This window comes from Macrobrachium rosenbergii, chromosome 42 (genome assembly GCF_040412425.1).
Source record: "Macrobrachium rosenbergii isolate ZJJX-2024 chromosome 42, ASM4041242v1, whole genome shotgun sequence".
Taxonomy (NCBI): Eukaryota; Metazoa; Arthropoda; class Malacostraca; order Decapoda; family Palaemonidae; genus Macrobrachium; species Macrobrachium rosenbergii.
In genome coordinates this window covers 10,427,769-10,446,037 of record NC_089782.1, presented here as the reverse complement: position 1 = coordinate 10,446,037, position 18,269 = coordinate 10,427,769, and the positions used below count along the sequence as shown (strand labels likewise).

Here is an 18,269-nt window from a genome sequence, read left to right as displayed (position 1 = left end):
ATTTTGTTTAGGAAGAGAATGATATTATTAATTGAAAAGTTATTACCTTCTGCTAGAATATCCTTTATTGATTTATTTTGTAAATAAGTCTTTCTTTCATGATGCCATCTGGGACAGTCAATCAAGATGTGTTTGATTGTTACTGGGATGTTACATCTTTCACAAGTTATTGGGTTTGTGTGCGGAGTTGACATCAGATGACCATGTGTGAGTCTGGAGTGTCTATTCTGAGTCTTGTTAAAATAACCTCATTGATTCTTTGCTTTTGGGTAGAAGAATGCCATTTTTAACCGTTCTTAATCTGTTTCAGCTTGTTTTGTAGGGGTATATTTGTCCAATCATTTTGCCAATCCCTATAAATTAAGGGTTTAACTGATGCTAGCCAGTCTGATATGAATTTCATAGTAGTTGGGGGATTGTACAAGCCAATTTTGCAGCTTTATCTGCTTTCTCATTACCCTCAATGCCTACATGGGCTGGGATCAACAAATTTGAATTTGAAGGCCGTTTGTAATTAACTGATGTATTTCCGTTGTATATTTTGGACAAGGTGATTATTTGATTTAAATGATTCTATTGCTTCAATTGCACTTCTTGGTCACTCAATATGAGTGCTGAAGGAATTCCTTTTTTAAATCTTGAGAGCCAATTGTATGGCTGTTAATTCTGCTGTAAATACTGATGATATTAGAGGAAGGCCCATTTGGATAGTTTTATCACTTGAATAGGCTGATGAGCCTCCAGCTTCATTTATCCATCTGTTAGATTATGAAGGGATTACCCTTCCGTCTTATGTGTTCCATGGCATGTTGATGGTACATTTCTGTTTGGACATATATTTCTTTGAAAGATATGATAAATATGTGCATAGTTTTGCCCTTTTTAGTGTCCATGGTGTGACCAAATTTATTTCTTGGGTAAATTTGGGTATCATGTTATGTAAATTCAACAGATGATTAGTTTTTTTATTAAATGAGTTTTGATTTGTTTGTATTTGTACTTTGATTGAAAAATTTATTTGATGCAGGAGATGTGCCTGCTTGAAGGATAAAATCTTAAAGTAATTAGATCTCTGTAATATTTTAGAGGCAGCTGGCCTGCCTCTGCTAGAATAGAGACAGTTGGAGATGTTATTGGAATCCTGTTACATACTTCTCTCGTGATGTAAAGCATCTAGAGATTTTAAAGTTGTTTCTGAGGCAGTTGAATAAATTGGACAGCTATAATTTATAACTGATAGTACTGTTGCACTGTATAACATTAACATTGTGTCTCGTCCTGCACCCCATTTGGTGTGTGAGATTTTCTTTAATAAAGTAAGGGCTTTAGATCCTTTGGCTTTGATATATTTGACATGATCTTTCCAATTTAAATGTTGGTCAAAAATTATACCCAAATATTTAACACTATTGCACATGTTTATCTCTTCATTATAAAGATATAACTTAATGGTTTTGTTTCAACCATCTTTTGTCTTTGTAGAAGACAATGCCATTTGTTTTATTACCGACAACTTGAAGCCTACTGGAATTGGTCCAAGTATTATATTTTTGTTGCTATATTAAGTATTCTTTGAGCATGTCTCAAAGAATAACAATAATAAATTACAAAATCATCCACATACAAACTATTTTGTACACCCTCAGGCAGGTTCATAGTAATGTCATCTATTGCCAGGGCAAATAAGATGCAGCTCAAAACACTGCCTTGGGGATACCCCTACTTATGTCGTAGCAATTTGAATATGTATTTTTATGCATACTTGAAATGTACGATTTGTTAAAAAATTATTGATAAATATTGGAAGGTGACCTCGAATATTGGACCTGTGGAGTTTCTGCATAATATTGTATCTCCATGTGGTATCATATGCTTTTTCTATATCAAAGAAAATAGCCACTGTCAGCTTTTTCTTTTCAAATCCTTTTTAATATGATCTTCTATTTGAGTTAACGGGTCTAGTGTAGATCTACCAGCTATTGATCCCGATTGGGTAGGTGATAAAATTGAGTGTTTTTGTTATGACCTTGTTAATCTCAAATTAACCATTTTCTCCAACAGTTTGCACGAGCAACTTGTTAGAGATATTGGCCTATAATTAGTGGGTCTTTTCTGGTTTACTGATGGGTATGATTATTGCATGTCTCCATTTAGTTGGGGAAGACATCGTTAGCCATATGCTATTATATAATTTTAATAAGAATTCTTTAGCTAGTGTGGCTAAATTCTGGATCATTTCAAAAGAAATCATATCATGCCCAGAGATGATCGACATGATTTTAGGGCAAAATTAAGTTCACTTTCATATTGAATTCTTGGTTATAATCAAGGTCCTCATCAGTTTCAAAATTAAGTGTATGATTTATTTTTGTGTTCTAATTCTTTTGAAGTGTTCATCTAAATTAGAATAAGCACTAATATCTTCTATATGTTTGGCTAATATATTTGAAATATCTTGTAGGTTATGATTTAGTTTGCCATTATATAGTATTGGGCTTCTAGGTGGTCTTACATGTTTACCATTGATTTTACGGATTTTGTGCCATATTTCCTTAATTGAAGTATTTGGTGACAATTCGATATATAATTTTTCCACGACTGAGCTTTTTCGAATATTATTGTTTTTCAAAATTTTGCATTATATTTATTGAAAAGTGGTTTAATGTGATCCAATAGTTATACTTATAACTATTATCTTGTTTAAGTTTGTTTATATTACAAGGGCCTTTATTAAGGGTGTTTAATCTGGACTTTAGTCTACTCAAATTACGTGCCAGTGTGTGTTTGGTTCATATGTAGGCAAGACATAACCAAACAGGCTGCAGGAAGTTCACCGATGGCATGGAATGAGTGTGTGCGAATGTACGTACCCTACACACAATCACATTTATCTTTTGGTTTGAAAAAATAAGAAAATACAGTAAAAATACAAAGGTGAATACTGTAGCATATACATACCAGTTATTGTTCTCTCTCCCTCTTTCCCCACTGCCCTTCCTCTCCCATGGTGCCCAGTCATCTAAACCCCTTCCTTGGAAACTTTTCAAGGCCTCCCCACTCCCCCAAAAGCCCTTTCTTAGTCTGAGTGTAAGTAGTGTTACCAACATTTTCCTGAGGCTGCTCAGCATTGCCAACCATCGGAGGGCAGTTTTTTCAAAGTTTTAACAAATTTATATATATCTTGGGGCATTGGTCTCTGGTCTGGGTGTGTAGGATATTGTCCAGTTCCAGATAATGGTGATCCAGATAATTGAGGGATTACTTAACAAAAACACTGGAATGTTGCTAACAACTGCTAAGAAACAAAATGTGTAACCATTCACAGCCATTCTACAAAACTGCTGATCCAGGCAGGGACTGGCAAATGAAAAGTACCCACTCATGTGTAGAAATCCCACTTTTATCCCCTACTGAAGTTCTCTATTAAAAAGGCTGGAAAAGAGCAACAAATGAGCTAATGAAAAATCAGATAATTGGTAGAAAAACAAAGAAAAGTGCAACCCTCCATTGAGAAAATGAGCCAAAGAATTCTGGAGAGTACTGAAGATTTCGGAAAAGTGAAGGTTATTGATGGGTACCCAGACTTTAAGTCTGGAGACATGCAAAGTAACAAAATGTTGGCACATTCATGACTGATGGGGTGGTGATGCAACTGAAGAATTTTTTTTAATATTCCATGGCAAAATTGAGGTGCATCTTATATAATTACTGTACTGTATATAACTGTACCTCCTCTAAGCATTAAATATGTTGCTGGGTTCCAACAATCACTAGAAATAAAACTGCTAACAAGATAGATGTACCCAAAATTCCAGAAAACATGTGCAACAGCATTTACACATGAGTTAACTCAGTCCTTGTGGTATGTCACTGTAACCAATAAATATCTTGGTCTAGATAATGTGCCTTGCACATATTTCACAATCAAGTTGTAATATATTAAGAAATCCTTAGGGGCCTGAAAGGAATTTTGTACAGAATATTGCATTACCATTTTTATTGTTAAACAGGAATCCCTACTGTACATTAAAATATAAACAGACATAATCTCTTAACCTGCAATACTGCACCTGTATCAAACCCTTGAACTATTGAGTCTCCTGTTTTATTTCCAGAACCAAGGGATACAAGAAAAAATTTGTCATACTTGCAAGCAGGAATAGGTAAAAAAAAAAAAAAAAATTGCTCTCATGGCCTCTCACAATATTCCTGTGTACTGTATGTTGCCCTTCTTTTTAATTAAAAAAAAAAATCCTGAAATATAAACTATCTTCAAGACTTACCAGTTTATATTTCTAGTATCCCCTGGTTCTGGAGATAAGCCAAGAGACTCAATAGTTCAAGGGTTTGATATAGGTGCAGTATTGCAAATTAAGGACCTTACTACAAAAATGACTGCATATTTCTATAGTTTCTACATTTTGTAAATATTACAATCTGAATTTACATACCTGGACAGCTAATGAATAATCCCTCGATGCAACGCTTGTAGCTCGATGCCAGCAAACATGGACGGTTGTATTAGAACGTTGCTGAGCAGATGCACCTTTCTCTCCATGACTTCTGTTTGGGCTCAGGGGATCATCTAATGCGCTACCATCACTACGATCCAGAACTTCATCAGAAGAACCTACAACAAGGTTAGCATTTGTTGTTGTCTCCTTGCCTAAATTTCTTTCTTGAATGTCAGCAACTCAAAAGATTAATATTAATATTTCATTTAATCTATTAAAGAGTCTGCACTTTCAGCACACATGCTTGTTACTGGATTGTTCTTAATTTGAAACATTCATGGAAATAGACTTTTGAGACTTTAACAAGAAATTCTTTCAGATGTAAGCAAGGATTACACATATAGCAAAAACTGTACTTACTGATTGACTTAAGGGAGAGGTAATGGAAGGCATCATCAGGCTTTGTTTTAGCTTGGGTGATTGCTGATGACAAGTCTTCCAGCCATTTGGTTTTCTCTTCATCACTGTTTGCTGCAACCATTAAGGCTCTATAAAAGAAGATTTTATAATTATTATTTTGCATACAATATTACAAGGTTAGACTAAAATTAAAAGGTAAAACCAAAATCAGTAGATAATGTCCTTTGTTCAGAACAGGATCCATTAATGTACACAACTGATGCTGACCAGATCATTACACCATCCATTATGCTGTGTATAAATCACTGTATAAATAAAAAAAGCCAGTACACACATTTCATTTGTGCTTGTATTTTCCCAACTTTGTGCACAAAAATTTTGAGGCAGTATTCATCCAAAAAAACTGCTTGGAAAATCTGTTAATCTTATTTACAATAAATAAAAAATATTATCAAAAACTTCTCAAGATATTATACAGGGTCTTATGATCCACAGTAAAAACTATGGGATATATTGTATGACCTACTGTAGACCAATTGCTTGGCAAAGTGATAGTATCATTACCATTACTGTTACTGTCATGTGATGATCTGAACTGGATGGTTATGCAGTATTATTAAAATCATTAAAGTATCCGTAATCATCACCACCAAAAAAATTTCACTTATCACTTGGTACCAGTGGTGTATGCACGAAGGCTAATACAGGCAGTCTCCGGATTACAACGGGCTCGGCATACGACGTTCCGAGCTTACGACGCTTATCAAATATATTCATCAAAAAATTATTTCCCTGGCTTACAACGCATGTTCCAGGTTTACAACGCCGATCAGATGAAAGAAATACGGCTCCTAAATGGCAGAATGGTCAAATTTTGGAGTTTTTTTTTTTTTTTTTTTTTTACTCAATATAAATGTAGGATACATTGTTTTCAAGACACCCAAAGGGTTAAAAATGGTTTTCTAACGATTTTTTATGGTATTTCGGATGATGCCAGTCCAACACCGATCGGAAGAAATATGCATCCAAACTGGCAGAATGGTCAATATTTGGAGGGTTTTTTAATGAAAAACTCAATAAAAATGCAGGATTCGTTGTTTTCAAGACACCCAAAGGATTAAAAATAAAGTTTTCTTACGATTCTTGACGGAATTTCAGATGACACGAGTCCGATGCTGATCAGAAGAAATATGCATCCAAACTGGCAGAATGGTAAATATTTGGAGCTTTTTATAATGAAAACTCAATAAAAATGCAGAATTCGTTGTTTTCAAGACACCCAAAGGATTTCAGACGACACCAATCCGAATGGAAGAAATATGCATCCAAACCAGCAGAATTGTCAATATTTGGAGGGGTTTTTTTATGAAAAACTCAGCAGTAAAAATGCAGGATTTGTTGTTTTCACCCAGAGGATTAGAAGTAAGCTTTTCTTACGATTCTCGACAGTAATATTTCGGATGACTCGGTCCAGCTCATACGATGGAAGAAAATTCACATTCACGGATTTTTTCACAGCAATATTCACTAATTACTGATTTTTATTTTACTTCCATGACTAAACACATTTTCTATGATAAAATGATTTACTAATTTTCAAATATTAATATTAAGGTAACCACAGCAAAGCTAGCTATCTCTCTCTCTCAATGAAATATGAATTATTGTATCATAAAATTTTATGTACAAATTTCCTCTCTCTCTCTCCGAATAATTCACGAAAAATTTCACTCTTTTGAGATTTAAGTAATGCCAACCGCCATATCTCTCTCTCCCGGAATAATTCACGAATAGTTTCACTTTTGAGATTTAAGTAAGGCCAACCGCCCATATCTCTCTCTCTCTCTCTCTCTCCGAATAATTCCGCTCTTGAGATTCAAGTAAGGCCAACTGCCCATATCTCTCTCTCTCTCTCTCTTTGTACTGCATATGTCCTTCAAAGAAATATGGATTAGTGTATAAACATAAAAATATACTAAAATTCCATCATCGGTTGTGTTACAATTTTTTTATTGCTTTGGCGTAGGCTTCATGACAACACGATATCGGCTTGAGGGATTAGAAGTAGCCAATAACAGAGCTCATAGCAACCCCCTCTCTCCATGACGATACGCTATTGCCCGGAAGGACTGAGAGTAGCCAATGACAACTTGTAACAACCCCCTACTCCCCCTCTCGCCCTCCTTGATGACATGCTATTGGCAGGAAGGGTGGGATTTTAACCAAACACATAGCTTGTACCTAACGGGCTTTGCATATACACTAAAAGTAGGGTGAGTAGTATTCTCTCTCTCTTGTTAAAAAATTCGTGGGAGATGGTGAGGACTAACCACTTTTTATGATAAATAAATGGCTTACCTAATAATAAATAATGTACTAATTTTCAAATAAATAAGGTTAAATAATATACTGTAATGACATTTATGCATTTTTAAAGTAAATTATTTCAATTTTTAAACAAAGAAATATCACACCCTGTCTTTTGTCCAAAGCTTTGAAGCTATGGGAAAGGGTGGAACTGTAAAATATGTCAAATTACTTGACATTTCTGACCAAGGGTAGAAGATCTCTCTCTCTCTCTCTCTCTCTCTCTCTCTCCAAAAGGTAGAATGAAAAATGGATAGATATATAAATAGATACTTAGTTCAGCCCTTCTCTCTCTCACTCTCTCAGGAAAAGATACTGCTAATTTGTGTCTCTTTATATATGCACACTGTTTTTGTGTGTGTGTTCATAGTGTTTTAAAAATGCACAGTAAAGGTAGTAGTACTGTACATCTCTGGAAGACAAAGAAAAAAAATGTTGTTGTTGTCAGTTGCAGTAGTGAAAGACAAAGAAAAAAATATTGTTGTTGTCAGTTGCAGTAAAGAGAAATGAATTAACATTCCTCGAGAAGTTAAAGAGATAAACCTTTCTCTCTCTCTCTTGCCTGTGCCAGCACAAGAATGGCTGAATGTAAGTTGTAGTTTTTATGAAAGACTCTCTCAATGGTAAAATTTTGGAGGTTTTTTATGAAAGACTCAATAAAAATGCAGGTTACGTCATTTTCAAGATACCTAAAGGATACTCAAAGGATTAAAATAAAGGTTTCCTTATGATTTTCGATGATTATTTCGGTTTACGACAATTTTCGGCTTACAACGCAACGTCAGAATGGAACCACCACCGTAAACCGGGGACTGCCTGTATATAACATCCATATTGTTTCAAGCTTCAAGAAGCACTGACTTTGTGCTGTTTTACTCTGCATGAAAGTTGCCAGATATATTACCCAAGACAGAAAATTACCACATATATTGCCCATGGCAGAAAGTTGCCACAGTAGTACTTTTAGCTAATTCCAAAGGAAAATAGACTTGGACAATAACAGCCAGTGCAAGTAGTATAAAATTATAGTCAATGCAAGCACTGGGACGAAAACAAAAACATTTATGCTGATAAGTTACCTTTTTTTTTTTTTTTACTTTTTATTACTCAAATAACTGCAAAACCTTATCATAAAGTAAAGTGTATTCAGTATATGGCTGAAGCCATGTACAGTACTGAAAAATATTACTGTATATCCATAAAAATTGATTATGCAGTCAGACTGTTGCTGAAAAATAATCATCCAAATAAATACTTGCCTATTACCACCATATATAGTAAAACAGTTAGTTGCACCCATGCGACTTTCTGTCTCTTCAACCATGACACCCCTAAGAGGTAGCTGACCATGAACCTTAAATTGTAATACAGGTGTGGTAGTTCTGTTTGTGTACAGCAGCACATCATTAAACTGTTGGATACAAAAATAACTTACATTAGAAATGAATTGTTGCTAATACAGTTATATGATCTAATAAATTATACACCAGTGCAGTAAGTATCTAAAGACATTGCTTCAAGAACAAGAAAAATTGAAAAAATCTTAAAGCTACTATTATGATATTGTTAAAAAATTATACTGATATAAATTGTATCAACTTCATCTGGACCAAACTTGGAGGATAGCTTCTTGATAAAACTGGTAAAATAACTTTTTAAACTACATCTAAAGTAAATGTGTACATTTGCTCTTTGTTTTTAAAGTGCAAAATTTAATGAACAACCAGTGCCACAGTGAAAGCAAAGTAATTCAGTACAATAATTGCATTTTTCTTGTAAATGAATTATATGCACCATTTGTGGTTTGTATTTACCTGAAGAGTAGATTTCTTTCACCAGAAAGCCATTATTATACTAAAAACTTAGGTAAAGGTTTTTGTGGACTTAAAATCATCCTGCATGCTTCAGGCACTTTTTGGTTAAAATCATCCCAAATACTTCAGTCCCTCTTAAAAACGAAATTGTAGTCATCCAGTAATACTGCACATGCAAGGGTGGATTCCAGGGTCTCAAGCAGGTAACATTCTCATTCCTTGTGTATCTGTGAGTGTTCATTGCTATCCTGAGCTTGTCCCAGACAAGTTTTGCCTATAACATCTTTTGTGCTAAAATAAGCTTAATCAATTAGTCTACCACATAACTGATGTACAGTATTTATCACCCAAGCAATAAGGTGATCAGTGAATTTTCTCATTTAGAAAAGAGATTTTACTGCTAAATTTAGTTTTTTTTTTTAACCTAACCTCATTAGAAGTGTATTGTGCTAATACAAGGATTCCTCGAGGTATTCTGATTTATTTTGCATTTTATTTTCGTACTTGTGTTGAATAAGCTTTGCTGACTCTTTGACAGTTGCTTGTTCATTTACATGCATCTGCTTTTTCAGCAGAGGTTAACAAACAAGTCCAATTTTGGTAGAGTAGCTTGACATTGTATTCCATTCTGTTGTGACTCTTAATGTACGTGTTCACTTGGTTTAGATGTTAGCCCTTTTAGGATTACAGTATTGGATGTTATATCTCTTGTATTGTATCAAGAGTCTTTTCATCATCTTGGGGTCACAACAAAGATAACGTAGCATGCAGCAACTTGGTGGGTTGGCTAATAATGTTATTAGTATTTGCTGCTGGTATACAAAGTATCAAAATGAGATAATTTGTGAATAGATGTTATATCTCTTGTATTGTATCAAGAGTCTTTTCATCATCTTTTGATCACAACAAAGATAACTTAGCATGCAGCAATTTGGTAGGTTGGCTAATGATGTTATTAGTATTTGCTGCTGGTATACAAAGTATCAACATGAGATAATTTGTCAATAATTAATGTATTGCTTTACCTTCTAAATGTTACAGTGCCATAATTTCAAGCACTAAGGGCAACCCTCATTGTGTAATTTTAAGGGTAGGTTTTGTGAAGTCTGTGGGGGACCAGACCCTGGGCATGTTCTGTGTATGGGGATCAATTATCACAAACAGCAGAAAGTTAGCAGTTAAAACACCTAGTGTTTTTTCAAACTGGCATGTTCTCATCAATCCAGACCCACCTGTAATTCATTTATTAAATCTAATGTAATACTGACAAAAATAATCAAACTGCCAAGTTTTTTACTCAAGCTGATGCGTAACCCATGTTCTTTAATTAGTTTCTTTTTTTTTTCAATCAAGCCCAAATACAAGAACCACAATCTGTCTTATAATCTGCATGAACCATGTAATTTTTGGGGAGAATATTTTATGGCAGCACAATCCTTGAAAAGTGTTGAAACTGAACTTGTGTAGTATGTCACATTCCAAGCTCATTATTGCTAGGTTGCTGAGCCATTCATCTGTAATTTATGTTTGTAGCCTGGTGTTGATTAATTTCATTTAACTGAATAGAGCTGGTGGCCATCAAAATAAGGTAAATATTAAAAACAGTTGCAACTATGAGAAAGGTGTTTCTGCCTTTTTCAATGATAAGTTAATATGGAAAATGGTTGTGTTTAGATATTTTATGTGGCCCATGGTGACTGCCCAGCTTATCCATCCTTTAATCAGGCACTACACACAAAGGCCCAGAGTGTTGAGCCACTTTCACGAACATATTTGCATACATCCTGTGGTATTCTAAAGAAGAACTTGGAGTCAGTTGACTTCTCATACCCATAATGTGCATGAAGCACTGTGATTGGCACCCACTCAGACTGGATTGTAACAAACTATTGTCCAGAACCGAGACCTGAGCTGTTTTGCCCTGCAAGACCAGTGCCATGCCAGTGGCCAAAGCTATGAGACCTGCTCTATGAGCCATTTCAGACCAGCAGCTGAACAATCCTGTGACATGATACCCCCAGACTTGAGCAGGGCCAGGGCTGACCCAATGCTATTGGATACACCTCTGACCCTTGATCACAAAGAGATCCATATAATCCAATGGTTAGAATGCTTGCCTGACTACAGAAGTCCCAGACTTAACATTGCTGTTAACTGAAATTGCAGCTATCAAATGAAGTTGGTATTGCACTGCAATCTCTACAATGGGAACTTAGTTATGAAGGGTGGCCATCAAGTAACAGCAAGTCAAATATGTGTGCCCAATCACCAGATGGGATAATATAGCGCAATGTCAATTATCCAATGTCTTTTATTTAAAATATTAATGACTGCCATATCTCTACAGGCTTTAATATGCTACAGTATATTATTCCAGTTATCATCAATCCAAAAAACCTGTCATTTATTCACTATGATGTGCTTCAATAATGGCGCAATAATTTATGAGAATTTATTGTTTGATATAGTTATAACAACAAAGGCTTTACTATTTTATTTTATCTACATTTTCACTGCTTTAAATGCCCACAAACAAGAATCCAGCACAATTCAGTACTTACACCAGTTGCATTTAATATAACATTTATTCTGTGGAACAATGTTAGCAACTGTAAAAGCACTGAATATGCTTTTTGCCTAACCTATGATAGTTTATGGAATGTTAGGTCAGTGGCTGAAGGTAACTGTGAAAGTTGGTAATTTGCAAATACAAAGACAAATCCATTCAGATATAAAGGGACTGACTGTAGAATGCCAATTTTTCATTATTAAGTAAGAAAACTCATGTCTACTTAAGTAATATTTTAATTCAACAAGATTAGAACTAAAGAGCTACTATTTACTAACTACAGTACTGTGTTAATTGGTACAATATGACAGAATTACAAATAAAACAATACTGTACTTACTAAGAAGAACATACGCTGTTGGTAACCTTTGCGAGACAACTTTTGTAGGCAACCTTCACGAATGAATTCTCTTCCAGGCTGTACCAGGTTGTCAATTCCTACTAAATCCCTCTGAAGCTCTACTAACTTGACAAGATTTTCCTGAGAGACAATATAACCATAAGTTTACAAGGTCAAAGAAAGTGTGTAATATGAAAAAATGTCATCACGAATATTCAGTTGAGGAGCAGTGCAGTATATAAATTTTTACCTCATAATATATTAACAGACTGGCATTAATCAAGAATTTAATCTATAACGGCATGTACTATATAAACTACTTTATAGTTTTTCCAGTATAAAATGGGTCTAAGGAGTACCAGTGAAACGAAATACTTAATGTACATATGTAGGACATAACTAACAAAACTATAAAACATTTTGAAAAGTAACTTTTATTTTTCCTAGTTAAACAAACCATTGCCTTTCATATTAAGAGTATCTTTCAGCACAATATTAAAGAGTATCCTTTGTTGCAAGCTGGAATGGTTGTTGAATTTGGTAAAATACAAGGTTGTTAACTGGTGGTTTTTCCTTTGGCTACAGACAGAATGGGATGGTTGAGTTATACAACCTATATAAAAGGCTATGGTTTGTATACCAAGGAAAAATACATATTGCTTTTAAAAATTTGTTATTTGTTCCTACTGGGATACAACCAACACCTTTTATGAAAATTCATTATTTGGTCCACCAGGGATACAACCAACATCTTCCACACATGCAAGAAGGGATGTCAGGACTCCTGCAACCGCCTACTGGTCTGGTGAACAGGTTGATCAGAGGAGTAAGTTAGGTTGATCAGAGCAGTAAGGCCCTGGGCTAGAGAACTCCAGTAAAGAACAATTCTGGACATTCTTTACATTTCCTGTAGTTCTCAAGATGGTGAGCATCTTATTCTGGTAATCATTACCGGGTAATGGGTTCAGAAAAAACTACCTTGTCCTCCCTCCCCACTTGTTGAAAGAGGTAGGACAGAGGGTGATGCGATCTTAAGCTACTAAGAACAAGCACTCGTTGTGCACTTACCTGTATCTCATTTGATTCTAGTTTGTACTTTGGCCTGCATGCTGCTTAAAATGGGGAAAGATGGAAGGGGAGAATATTCACTCCACACCACACCACACTTACACCAAGCCTACCCGCTCAATGTGGGACCACCTTGACATGGTAAGGGGCTCTTGAACCCCAGGAATTTGTTCCAGGGTTTGAGTCCAAGAGTCTCGTTATTACACATTTCTTTGGACTAATTTTGTGGAATTTTCCACTTTTGCTAAAATTTATTGGGTCTGTTAAATAGGAAAAGATATCATAGCTGGGATTGGATTTATATCCAAAGCTAAACAGTGAGAACTGCGGTAGGATCATCAACTGCCTGATAATGTTCGGACCAGAGAGATATCAGATTGATATCTCAAGGGCGGAACCATTCTGTGGGGCTGGGCCATGGATTCCAGGGGGGTCTGGCTCTGGGGATAGGACTCTTGGTATTCTATCTGGTTTGCCCATAATACAATGAGGGTGGGGATGATTGTATTTTTGTAAAACTCTCGGTCCTAGCAAGCAGGTTTGGCTTACACTTAGGCCACTCTAATCATATTATGCCATCCCCTGTGGGGTAGGGTAGGGCTCTCACTTATGCGTTTAGTGGAAGAATCAACTCCATGAAAGGCTAATGATATCTTTTTAAAGTTTTCAGCTTGATTAATTTTTTTCTATTCCATCTTTATGAATAGTAACGATAAGGAGTCGAGTACCCCTGGGCCCTCTGACGATACTGTTTTGGCACAGATGACAACCTCTGCACCCACCTTGGAGATTGAAAATTCTCCAAATGCACGTGAGAAAAAGGATATCCCTGTAAAAAAAAAAAAGCTGGCATTGTTACAATGGAACCATTCTCCTTTGAGCCAGATGTTTCTGTGCCTGTGTCCCCATCAAAAAAAAAGGAACAAAAAATAGTTCAAACTTTTCAACTATGGGCCCTTTGGAGCCTAAAAGAATAAACAAAAGAAAATATAGACTTGACTCACCCTGGGTTCACTTTGACTCCCTTTTTGGAGAATCAAACTGGTCAAGGTTTTTGAATTTACAAGCTGACCGAGATACAGTATATCCTTATTAAAATTGGAAAATTACTTGTTGAACCGATGCCCATCACAAGAGATAAGCATAAGACAAATTAAAAAAGGGTATGGTTGGTTGAAATAACAACCAGAATCCAATCAGAAAATTATCAAAACATTAAAAATATAGAGAACATAAATATAAGCATTACAAGGCATGATGCCATGAATATTGTACAAGGCACAGTGATATTGCCAAATCTAGAAGAAGAAGTAAAAAAGAAATCAGTGTTCTTAGATTCATTACAGAAAAGATACAACAATGTTGAAGACTGTGAAATATATGAGGTCCTAAGCAGGAAAGAAAAAATAAATCAATCAAAATAGCAAAAATAAAGTTCATTGGACAAACCTTGCCCTTGAAAATTAAAATACTGGGATTAAATAGGGAACTAAGACCTTATATTCCCAAACCCATGCAATGCAAGAACTGTTGTAAATATGGCCATTAAATGCAGAAAATTTCCCAGATGTGCCTATTGCAGTTCACGAGAACATAAAACATGCTGGGACTATGGCCAACCAAAACGTATAAATTGTGGCCTAGAACATCTTGCCCGATCTAAAACATGCGTTCTATATTTACAGTACTGAACTTAAATGACTACAAGAACGAACTGGAATGTCGATCAGGGAAGCAAAGTTAGAACTAAAAGTGAGGGGATTGAATGACCCAGCTAAGAAATTTAGGTATGCATATACTTCAAAATCAAATAATATCCGAACTGAAGTGAATGACAATAGAAATAAAGAAATACCAATAAAAGAAATACATGATCAAAGGAACTCATACAACAATGACATTATCACAGTGGACAATAGAGGTAGATAACCTTATGGGTTATCTGAAATAATCTGGTTATTTTAATGAGATATGATCTTAGTATATTTAATAAAGATTTTAGTCATATTTATTTAATATACTAAGTATATATTTTGAATATAAAAGTTTAATATGTATTTATTTTTTGCTGATTCTATCCAATATCATTCTTAATTTTTTAAGTTCATAATTTAATACTGAATTTTACTATTATGTCATCATTCACCGACTCATTATCAATCATATCATTAATTTATATATTTCACCTTCATTATGGTGCTGAGTAATCCTGATGGGTTCTGACACTTGGTCTTCAAGACCTAAATTTCATAGTCAATAAATATGGAAGAGTTGGAATATGCTCTATTGAACAGCAATAAATCTGCTCCTGGAGGTGATAATATTGCTTAGAAATGATTTACCACCTAGCACCTTTGGCAACTTATTAAAACCTTTCAATCATTTATGGCTCAGAAACTTGTTTCCAGATTAATGGCAAAATCCCATAATAATTCCTATACTGAACCTGGAAGAGCTCCAAGTAATGTGAACAATTATAGACCAATCTCTTTAACCCTTAAACGCCGACTGGACGTATCATACGTCGACTAAAATTGTCTGTTGGGTGACGAGTGGACGTACCGTACGTCGACTACAAAAAATTTCAACCTTCGGTCAACTTTGACTCGACCGAAATGGTCGAAAACACAATTGTAAGCTAAAACTCTTACATTCTAGTAATATTCAATCATTTACCTTCATTTTGCAACAAAGTGGAAGTCTCTAGCACAATATTTCGATTTATGGTGAATTTCTGAAAAAAAACTTTTTCCTTACACCCGCGCGGTAACTTGACCGAAAACTTCATAAATTCTTTCGTCATTTTGTCGCAAGTTTTGCACTGTTTTATATTAGCCGTTACATAAAGTTTTATATATGAAAATGTGTGCAATTTCATGTAAAATACAGCAACATACAACCCATGGTTGTAGCTTTTATCAGTTTGGAAATATTTTCATATAAACCACGATAACTGCCAAAATTTCAACCTTCAGTCAACTTTGACTCGACCGAAATGGTAAAAAAACGCAATTGTAAGCTAAAACTCTTACATTCTAGTAATAGTTTTAGCTTACGATTGCATTTTTCGACCATTTCGGTCAAGTCAAAGTTGACCATAGGTTTAAATTTTGGCACATCGTCATTTATATGAAAATATTTCAAAACTGATAAAAGCCACAACCATGAGTTATTTTTTGTTGTATTCTACGTGAAATTGCGTACATTTTCATGTATAACACTTTATGTAATGCCTAATAGAAAACGGTGCGAAAATTACGACAAGGTGACTAAAGAAATTCTGAGATTTTCAGCAGAGTCCCGCACACAGAGGTAAGGAAAAAGTTTTTTTCAAAAATTCACCATAAATCGAAATATTGTGCTACAGACTTCCCGTTTGTTGAAAAATTAAGGTAAATGATTGAATGTTACTAGAATGTAAGAGTTTTAGCTTACAATTGCATTTTTAGACCATTTTGGTCGAGTCAAATTTGACTGAAGGTTGAAATTTTGGCACATCGTGATTTATATGAAAATATTTCAAAACTGATAAAAGCCACAACCATGAGTTATTTTTGTTGTAGTCTACATGAAATTGCGCACATTTTCATATATAAAACTTTATGTAACAACTAATATAAAACGGTGCAAACATTACGACAAAGTGACGAAAGTATTTCCGAGATTTTCGGCCGAGTTACCGCGTGTGGATGTAAGGAAAAAGTTTTTTTCAAAAATTCACCATAAATCAAAATATTGTGCTAGAGACTTCCAATTTGTTGCAAAATTAAGGTAAATGATTGAATATTACTATAATGTAAGAGGTTTAGCTTACAATTGCATTTTTCGACCATTTCGGTCGAGTCAAAGTTGACCAAAGGTTGAAATTTTGGCACTTATCGTGATTTATATGAAAATATTTCAAAACTGATAAAAGCTACAACCATGGGCTGTTTTTAGTTGTATTTTACATGAAATTGCGCACATTTTCATATATAAAACTTTATGTAACGGCTAATATAAAATGGTGCAAAAATTACGACAAAGTGATGAAAGAATTTCTGAGATTTTCGGCCGAGTTACTGCACAGACGTAAGGAAAAAGCCTTTTTCAAAAATTCACCATAAATCGAAATATTGTGCTAGAGACTTCCAATTTGTTGCAAAATGAAGGTAAATGATTGAATATTACTAGAATGTAAGAGTTTTAGCTTACAATTGTGTTTTTTGACCATTTCGGTCGAGTCAAAGTTGACTGAAGGTTGAAATTTTGGCAGTTATTGTGACTTATATGAAAATATTTCAAAACTTATAAAAGCTACAACAATGGGTTCTTTTTTTGTTGTATTCTACATGAAATTGCACACATTTTCATATATAAAACTTTATGTAACGGCTAATATAAAATGGTGCAAAAATTACGACAAAGTGACGAAAGAATTTCTGAGATGCGTCGCTGATGCTTTGTAGTGCAAGAAGAAAGAAATTTGCACATGTGCAGCTGGGTAACGCTTGTAAACAAAACAACAGTGTGATCCGTGAACTCCCAGCATCCCTCAAGGCACGTGATTTAAAATCTTTTGCAAACTAGGCCTATAACTATTTTTCCACGAATATTTAATAAACTTTTTGTAATCGATGTACCATACGTCCACTTGGCACCCGACAGACAATTTTAGTCGACGTACAATATGTCCAGTCGGTGTTTAAGGTTTAACCTGAAGGAAATGATGATGTTCCTTATGATAACATTATTCATTCACCATGTACTCAAGCACCATGTACCCTGTGAACTAAAACGCTTATAACTGTCTATTTAAAAGTTCACTGCCTAATCTAGCAGTTCAAACAAAAATATACCTCAGATTATCATACTAAAGCAATTTAATATCAACCCAAACAAAAATACATCCCAAAACACCCTAAGTCATCTTAGATTAGTACCCTTTTACAACTATTATGTATATATGCCCCTTAAATGCTTATAACATCGATTTACTAATTTTAAAATATTATATTATTGTAAACACAGCAAAATATCTATAAAGTGTTTAATACAAATTTAATGAATCTTTAATACATATTAAATAAATCTGCCTTACAGAACGTTTGACAACTAATCAAGTTACCCCTCTATGCATAAGCATAGCCGTTTTCTCTCTCAGCATTGAAGTCATCCCGTACTGGTAAAAACAATTAAAATTACCACTAATTCGCTTTTTTTTCGTAGAGCAATGCTGTTTATTCACTGATTACTGT

The 18,269-nt window shown here is 34.7% G+C and overlaps 1 protein-coding gene across 5 annotated transcripts in view; it reads right to left on the bottom strand.

Annotated features, from left to right (window-relative positions):
* The window catches only part of Cdep (Chondrocyte-derived ezrin-like domain containing protein), an 804,710-nt gene that overhangs the window by 54,029 nt on the left and 732,412 nt on the right, over positions 1 to 18,269 (bottom strand). For all 5 annotated transcript variants that reach the window (XM_067085457.1, XM_067085454.1, XM_067085456.1 and 2 more), the window contains 4 exons: positions 11,965 to 12,105; positions 8,501 to 8,652; positions 4,875 to 5,002; positions 4,452 to 4,630 (listed from right to left, as the gene is read on the bottom strand). In XM_067085457.1, the coding sequence (XP_066941558.1) occupies positions 4,452 to 4,630; positions 4,875 to 5,002; positions 8,501 to 8,652; positions 11,965 to 12,105 (600 nt within the window). The remainder of the gene's footprint in view (positions 1 to 4,451; positions 4,631 to 4,874; positions 5,003 to 8,500; positions 8,653 to 11,964; positions 12,106 to 18,269) is intronic.